The sequence below is a fragment of the Salmo trutta genome, chromosome 29 (genome assembly GCF_901001165.1).
Source record: "Salmo trutta chromosome 29, fSalTru1.1, whole genome shotgun sequence".
NCBI lineage: Eukaryota > Metazoa > Chordata > Actinopteri > Salmoniformes > Salmonidae > Salmo > Salmo trutta.
The window spans coordinates 35,758,648-35,767,715 of NC_042985.1; the positions used below are offsets into that span (position 1 = coordinate 35,758,648).

At 40.9% G+C, this 9,068-nt stretch overlaps 1 protein-coding gene across 1 annotated transcript; it reads right to left on the minus strand.

The window, feature by feature from the left end:
* Positions 1 to 486: 486 nt before the first annotated feature.
* Positions 487 to 6,338, minus strand: LOC115167497 (apoptosis regulator BAX). The gene is made up of 6 exons (XM_029721946.1): positions 5,992 to 6,338; positions 5,244 to 5,292; positions 4,993 to 5,154; positions 2,384 to 2,516; positions 2,164 to 2,268; positions 487 to 1,071 (listed from the first exon to the last, which is right to left on the minus strand). Exons 1-6 carry the CDS (start codon positions 6,056 to 6,058, stop codon positions 973 to 975), a joined length of 615 nt encoding a protein of 204 aa, XP_029577806.1. The 5' UTR covers positions 6,059 to 6,338; the 3' UTR covers positions 487 to 972.
* Between the last annotated feature and the right edge of the window lie 2,730 nt (positions 6,339 to 9,068).

Consider the following 9,068-nt stretch of genomic DNA (forward strand, 5'->3'; position numbering starts at 1 on the left):
TCTCAGGTAAACTTGTTATAATAAAACATATCTACAATGGTCATCATGGCCTTGGTTAGAAGAAGCAAGAAAGGATTGGGTGAAAGGCTTCTATCAATTTATAATCGCAGACTAAATTGGGTTTGTGAAATATTCTAAACAAATGTACAATTTCAATTTTGTTTAGAATACGCCGACATGTTTCTCATAAGAGTACTACGACATCTTGTGGTTTAAGCATAGTACTGCATGTCATTCCGTTATACAAGATTGATTAGTGGAATCAGGTGTGTTACCTCTAGGCTGGAATAAAAGCCTTTGCTGGGTAAGATTGCCCACCCTTGAGATTGGGCAATTCTTTCAGGTTTAATGAGAAGAACCTAAACTTCTGTCATAAAACATATTAGCGAAAGAGGGGTCTGGCCAAACAATGATAAAGGAAGCACGGTACAAAACTAAACTTTACTCAGGAAGTGGAGTTCAAAACAGTAAATTACAAATTCAATATTACTTTGCTTTGGCAAAAGTATTTTTATTAAACGTGTGTGCATGTTTGCCACGATTTAAAAGACATTTGTTCCATTCAGATACATAAAAATTATATAGACTTAGAGCTGTGAAAAAATTGTAGTGGCTTACTTTTAATTCCAAATCAATAGAAAATTAGGGATTCAATAAAACATCTAATGTTCAAAAAACATTGTTCAATAAAACACCTTACAAGGTTATTTTTTTTGCGCAATAGAAAAATACAGTTTCACATTGGTACTAATAAATACTTTCTCAGTGTGGAGTACTGTACCAAAAGGCACCAACCGTTCCTTCTCAGATCAATTCAACATATAAAACAAGATTACTATGTCACCATTGCCCCCAAAGTCAAATCTACTGCACAGGACATAACATATGAACCCGTTTAACATTAACCCGTTCCCAGAGAAATGTCCACATTTTAAGAGCACTTTGATTTCACCGAGGGCACTTCCTGAGATGTCAGCGTGTTTTCCTCCAGTAAACCATGACCGTCACGAAAGCCACTGCAGCCACAAGTGACACCGTGCGCCAATGTGACACAGTGCTAACAACCGCCTCCTGCGAGCAAAAAGAAAAAAATCAACCACCATTACATTGTCCCTACTAACCATAGTCATAGGATGGACTCCAATACCATTCAGCCTGCTGAGCTAAAGCCTAGTGCTAGTTCTGGGATCTATAGGTGTGAGGCACGGTTACGCATCAAACAGGCTTAGCTTTATGAACTAACAGTACTGTGACTTGGCCCAGGTAGTTGCACTCGGTGCTGCCCACATTGGAACTACCTCACCTGCCTGCATAGGCCAATGGCCCCAATGTGCTGTGCGACGTTTGAAGTCTCTCTCCAACACCCCCTCCAACCCCTGGTGCAGCTGCATTTAAGAACTCCATCTGTGTTTTAAAACTGACAACCCCCCCCAAGCAGGACCTCCTTCCGGAGCCTCCGCATTACATGTGCACACAATGCTGTCTTGAGTACACATATGTGCATGGTCGTATTTCAGTAGGAGTGAGTGCTCCTTCTCTTGATATGCGTGCATGTGCATGTGAGTCACCATACGCAGTATGTACAAGAACGTTTCAACTAGCATCCTTTACATTTTTGTTTTGTCAGATGGGCGTGTGACTTATGTCTATACTTGTCAGATGTGCATTCAAGAATGCACCAGTTAAGAGTACGTCCAAAACAATGGACAGGCCATGGAAACGCTGTGGGGGATAGATCCAGAATCTCCTCATTACCGTCCAAAGTTAGCCTACATTTAGGTTATTGTTTATACATGTTCACGTAATCTTTACCAATCAATTGCATTACACTTAAAGACAACTTAAAATACCAACACTGATTGCTATATGGCTAGCTATGCTATCAGCTTATCCGAACAGTGGTTAACATTTAGGACATCATGACAGATTTGACGAATATCTACTTTGTCAGATCAGCTTTTTTTTTGAATGGGCATCAATGACGGCGTCCTTCCTCTATCCCCCACGGTCTGTTTTCAATTGATCTCTTTACTGCATGTATGTACTGATTGTGACAGTGTCTCTGCTCTTGTGGTATTAATAAATAAAATATGGTCTCGTTGTAAATCTGGCGGTGGAGTCTTCATGGGTAGGTATGTTGGCATACTCCAGCAGGGTACTCACCCATCCTCCTTGCTGTCGGATCCAAGCGGAGACATTTTCCCTGATGAACTGTAATACCCAGCTAATAACCTTCTTGATGATTTCTAAGTGGTTCTGTGTCAGTGCCTTGGAAAGGGGGATAACAAATAAATACATATTTAGTGAGGGGAGATTCATTCTGCTTCACATTTGAACGTTTCAATGATTTCATATTCAGTGACATGCACATTCTGGGTGTTACCTTGTAAATAAGCTTGTAGGCCAAGTGAAACAGGGAGACCACTCTGCCCCAGTTGATACCATCTGCAAAGATTTCCCTGGCCACTGAGAAGAACACATCCTTGGCACAGTTTACCTGGACTCTGCTTATTAGGCTGTCAGAGGAAGGAGAGACAAATCATTAGAAACTGAGGAAGAGTTTCTTTTTCCATGTTTCTTGTTGTCAAGGAAATGAAACAATGACAAAATAATAAAGTTCTTAATTTGATGAAAATTTGCCAGACCACTACAATAGGATATGGGAATATACTCATTTGTGTTCACATCCAGGCTTACAATCTTTGTTGTTTGAGTAAAATAATAGTACATAAAACCACCATCACATAGACCAGCCAAATACAGTGCCTTCAGAAAGTATTCACACCTCTTGACTTCTTCCACATGTTGTTGTATTACAGTCTGCATTTAAAATGGATTACATTTAGATTTGTTTGGTCACTGGCCTACACACAATACCCCATAATCTGTTTTTCAAAATGTTTACAAATTAATTAAAACTTAAAAGCTGAAATGGAATGAGTCTAAGTATTCACCCCCTTTGTTATGGGGAGCCTAAATACTGTAAGTTTAGGAGTAAAAATGTGCTTAACAAGTTACATAAGAAGTTGCATGAACTCACTGTGTGCAATAAGTGTTTAACATGATTTTTCAATGACTAACTCATCTCTGTACCCCACACGTACAGATAATTGTAAGGTCCCGCAGTCGAGCAGTGAATTTCAAACAGATTCAACCACAAAGACCTGGGAGGTTTTCCAATGCCTCGCAAAGGGTAGATGGGTAAAAAACAAAACAAGACATTGAATATCCATTTGAGCATGGTGAAGTTATTAATTACACTTTGGATTGTGTATCAATACACCCAGTCATTACAAAGATACAGGCTTCCTTCCTAACTCAGTTGCCAGAGAGGAAGGAAACTGCTCAAGGATTTCACCATGAGGCCAATGGTGACTTTAAAACAGTTACTGAGTTTAAACGCTGTGATAGGAGAAAACGGAGGATGGATCCACAACATTATAGTTACTCCACAATACTAACCAGATTCTCAAAAAGGTTCTACGGCTGCACCATCGAGAGCATCCTGACGGGTTTCATCACTGCCTGGTATGGCAACTGCTTGGCCTCCGACAGCAAGACACTACAGAGGGTAGTGCGTACGTCCCAGTACATCACTGGGGCCAAGCTTCCTGCCATCCAGGACCTCTATACCAGGCGGTGCAGAGGAAGGCCCTAAAAATTGTCAAAGACTCCAGCCACCCTAGTCATACTGTTCTCTCTGCTACTGCACGGCAATTGGTAAGTCTAGGTCCAAGAGGCTTCTAAACAGCTTCTACCCCCAAGGCATAAAGACTCCTGAACATCTAATGAAATGGATACCCAGACTATTTGCATTGCCCCCCCCCCCCTTTACACTGCTGCTACACTGTTATTATCTATGCATAGTCACTTTAATAACTCTACATATATGTAAATATTACCTCGACTAACTGGTGCCCCCGCACACCGACTCTGTACCGGTACCCCCTGTATATAGCCTCGCAATTGTTACTTTACTGCTGTTCTATCAGTGCATGTGACAAATACAATTGGATTTGATTTAAATAGATGGAAGCCTGTACAGAAAACAAATATTCCAAAACATGCATCCTGTTTTCAACAAGGCACTAAAGTAATACTGCAAAAAAATGTAGCAAAGCAATTCACATTTTGTCCTGAATACAAAGTGTTATTTTTAAGGCAAATCCAATACAACACATTACAGAGTACCACTCTCCATATTTTCAAGCATAGTGGTGGCTGCCTCATGTTATGGGTATGCTTGTAATCGTTAAGGACTGGGGAGTTTGTCAAGATAAAACAGAAATGGAATGGAACGGAGCTAAGCACAGGCAAAATACTAGAGGATTGGGAGATGGATTCATCTTTCAGCAGGACAATAACCTAAAACACAAACCCAAGTCTACACTGGTGTTGCTTACCAAGAAGACAGTCAATGTTCCTGAGTTGCTGAGTTACAGTTTTGACTTAAATCTACTTGAAAATCTATGGCAAGACCTGAAAATGGTTGTCTAGTAATGATCAACAACCAATTTGACAGTGCTTAAAGAATTTTGAAAACAATAATGGGGAAATGTCCAGGTGTGGAAAGCACTTTGAGATTTACCCAGAAAGACTCACAGCTGTAATCACTGTCAAAGGTGATTGTACAAAGTATTGACTCAAGGGTGTGAATAGTTATGTAAATGAGCTATTTCTGTATTTAACTTTCAATCAATTTGCAAACATATATACATATATATATATATATATATATATATATATATATATATATATATATATATATATATATATATACACACACATACATATACACATACATATACATACATACATATACACACACTTTTGTCATTATGGGATATTATGTGTAGATGGGTGAGAAAAACAAAAATGTAACCCATTTTGAATTCAGGCTGAAACACAACACTTTGAATAAGTCAAGGGCTATGAATACTTTCTGAAGGCATTGTAGCTAATATGCTAATTCAGAAGAAAATAATGTCATACTGTTGTAGCTCAGCATTTCTGTTCAGGTCATCAGCGATCAGCAGCAGCTGGTGTACCACGTCTTTGACTTGGTGGTCCTCTTGTTCGTTGGGTCTGCCACCAAGGTCCTCTGGAGCCAAATGCCTCGCTGGGTTTTCTGCACTGATCCTCTCTATGACATACCTTCATGGATGAAAAAATATTTTTGTGTGAAAATGGATAATGTGATAATCAGGATGGATACTAATGGTAATAGTGGCAAGTTTATTTACCCTCTTAAAACAATAGCTCCTTGTTCCATAATTCTGTCGTCGTTGACATCTGTTTACAAAGATTTTGTTAGTGATTTTATGTTTTTATTATCAATGTTTAATGACATGACAGTTTATTGTGGTGATTCGATAGACGTGTTTAATCACGCATTGTGCTCCAATTCAATTGGTATATACTTTCTCACTCCCAGGACCTACATGTTTACTTTATGATGTAGACTTTATACTTCACTGTACTTGGGGGTTAGAGTTATGCCGCGTTCAAAACAACTGGGAACTCGGAAATCTGACTTCCAACTTCAGTGCATTCAAAACCACTGGGAAGTCGGGGGAAAACATCTATTTGAACAGTCATACAACTTGGAATTCCAACTCTGGCCTCTTTCTAGAGTTCCGACCTCGTACTACACTTTTTGTTTCACATTTGTTACAGTGAAGTGACGTCAGAGGACATTCCCATGGACTTCCAAGCCCAAAGTGTGTAGGCCAAAATAGTTCTAGATTGTTAGTGCTAGATTTTTTTTTTTTTTTTTAAATAGCCGACCTCACTAAGACTGTTTTCACCATTTCGCTAATTAGTCTAGAACTAGGCCTACATGCTGAAAGAGCAGAGAACAACATGAAGTCTAGCTTCGACCGCAAGTAAGGATTCTGACGGGAGCCCATAGTTTGTTAGTTGACAATATTTTAGATTTTAAGACATTTAGGTGACGACCTTTCAAAGTCTCATGCGCCTATTCATATTTACCTTCACCCCCGACTGCACCCTGAGGCTCATCTTCGCCAGTTTTCCTTCTTTCTCGGGAGTCTGCCATCGACGAGAAGTACTGGGGCGAAGAAGTCCTACAGCTCCTGATCTCCTCAGCGGGTCTGTCCCAATCAGTAACCGCAAGCCGGGGATCTAAAGAAAAAAACGATTAGACTTAAGTAGACGAATCAAAAAATGTTATCGCTGTTTACATATTTCTCTCCGGAAAAACACCAGAGACTAGACAGAACAAGGAAGTAACACGGAAATAAACAGTGGGTTGTTCAAGTGCCCAGGGCTGCTTGTGTGTCTGAACTGCGCCTCTTCTTCCTGTGCTTTCCGGCAGAGTAGACACTATGTTGCGTATTGCTGCCTCTCACAGTTTGGAACGTGCATTGCACATTCGTTCACAAAGAAAAGGGAAATGAAAAAATAAACAAATTGCACCACCATCTAACCCAGGGATGGGCAACTCAAGTCCTCGGGGGCCTGGATGGTGTCACACTTTTGCCCCAGACCCAGATAACACACGAACTCCAGTAATCAACTATTCATGATCTTCAGTTTAGAATGCAATTCGTTTAATCAGCTGTTTTCTAGGGATGGGGAAAAACTGACACCTCTCCGGCTCCTGAGGACCTGATCTAACTGAGTGTAGAAAACATTAAGGGCCACCTTCCTAATATTGAGTTAATTTAACAAGTGACATCGATAAGGGATCATAGCTTTCTCCTGGATTCACCTGGTCAGTCTATGTCCTGGAAAGAGCAGGTGTCCTTAATGTTTTGTATACTCAGTGTATATACCACTATCCCCAACACACCCCACCAGCCCTTCCCACTACTTTGGCCCAAACAGATCCTGCACCAGGCCATTGGCCTGGAAGGCTGAAACCCCTTCTCTGAAAATGTAGTTCTTCTGCACTAAAATATCTGACACCCCAAAAGTTCTCTGCTGCTGCTACTACCAATTCAATCTTCTGGGATTTCCTTTCCATCTGTGTGGTACAAATAATGACCATAGCAATAAACACCAATAAACTGTTCGGGTCACTCTGTTCTGGTCTACTACTCACAGGGATCCTCTGACTCCCTCACCCTTTGCCCACCATCCTCTACTTTCCTCAGCATATGACACATTCTGCACTGCTCTCACCCTGGAAACTTCAATCTGTCTCACTCGAACAGAACATTTCTGATCTCCAGCAATATTGCCACCCCCACAATTGAAACACTACATTTTTTTCCACCGAAACTGCGTTGCACCAAACATCTGCGTCGCACCAAATGGCACGCATCACAGACAATGGGGATTTCCAACTTCCGTCGATCCAACTTAACACTCATCCCCACCCCAGTTATCACTCCTTTCAGCGGCGCTCTGCTCCGGAGAGCAAAGCAGGACCGGTGGCATGACACTGCTTTCATCCCGAGTCTTGAAACGCCCTCTCCCTCTGAGCAGCAGACACACAAGAAATCCCACTCAGGATACTTTGATTGAATTGACCGAACCCAACTCCTTCCATAAACGGATCATCCAAAAGGCATGGATCCACTTTGTCCACAAATCGTACTCCCACTGGGCCAGAGTCATCCAGGGCATTTTCCTGATCATTGGGGTGACCTGGCGACGCAGGTTCTTTCTCCTCACTTGTCAGGTTCAATTTCAAGTTCACTATCCGTCGACTGCTCAGTGTTTAAGTGTGTAACATGCAATTTTATCTCCTGAACTTGACCCAAAGGAGAAAGTCCTCGGCTTGTATTTCGCAGTCGGTTTGGGTTTGCACCTCGCGCTCTTCTTTCTGCTTCTTCTCGCCATCTGACCTCTTCCTTGACTGGGCCTCCAACATGAATTCCATCTCCATGTGGGACTTCAGGAAACTCAGTATCTAGCCACTGGTACTGCCATGCTCCCTTCCCGGTCCTACATTGTAGTACAGTGTAGCCCAGGGGTTATCCAACTGAGATTTGCGGCCAGATAGAAAGCATGCAGAAAAGATATTAAACTATATATATATTTTTTATAATACCATCTTTGAGAACTAACAATCAAATAAAGACTAGATAGTCAGGGAGAATCGAAAATGAAAAAAAAAGGGGCATTCATAACACATGCTCATTGATTTTGTTGTTTGAGCAGAAGATCACAGCATTAACTATGGCAAAATGCATAGATTTGCAGGAAATTAGCTTACAAACCGCAAAATTGTCTCTCAGCTCCATGCGAAACTGTGTAGCATTGCTGGAAATTAGCTTCAAATCTGCGAAATGTTCTCTCAGCTCAATCGAAAAATTTGTAGAATTGCAGATCATTAAGCATTACAACAAACAGCAAAATGTCTCTCCACTGCAATGATACCTTTCTAGCTAATAGACTGTTAGAATTTACACTTCCTTTTCCAATGTTCTGTGGGGAGGTCAAATAATGAAACTGTCTAACAAATCTATTAATTTAAAAATGGATTACTTCTACTTGACAAGACTACTTTTGTGCTAACATATGATGGGGTCCCTAGGTTGCTGGTTTGCCTGGGCGGGGGTCCCTGTGGAAGAAAAGTTGGAAAAACCTGGTGTAGCCTAGGCTAAATTATTGTCTTTCATGATTTAAAAGGTACAGGCATTACACTGACTGAGACTCACATCCTTAAATTAACTTAATTCAATTACACAATAAAACAGAACATTCACGCACATTATTTAAATGAACATTTTAGTTAACAAAGTTGTGAATTTGCGTTTATGCAGACACTGCAATGCTTTATTAGTTTGAACTAAATCAATACACTGCATTCATGGGATTTACCTTTTCACAATTTTTTTTACTCAAACTACAAACTTGTTGGGGATGTCGCTGTTGCCCTATGGAATTCTCCTCTACTAGAAATAGCCTATCAAGGAGGCAATCTGTAGGATGACACCGACGCAGAGCAGCACCAAAATAAACACAGCATTGTTACATGGTCACTAATAGCCTAGCCCTAGGTGGTGCTGTGTCACTTCTGTTTTGATGAGCAGACATGGGATTTTAGTGTCCCAACCCCCCTCCTTCACACTCCACCTGTTTCCCTCCAGCCATCT

Excerpts from the sequence above, each read along its gene's own strand:
- LOC115167497 (XM_029721946.1), bottom strand. The coding sequence starts at position 6,058 with ATGGCAGACTCCCGAGAAAGAAGGAAAACTGGCGAAGATGAGCCTCAG. Across the intron at positions 2,517-4,992 it reads AGAAATGCTGAGCTACAACA|CCTAATAAGCAGAGTCCAGG; the intron begins GTATGACATTAT and ends TTCCTCTGACAG. Across the intron at positions 2,269-2,383 it reads CCTACAAGCTTATTTACAAG|GCACTGACACAGAACCACTT; the intron begins GTAACACCCAGA and ends CCCCTTTCCAAG.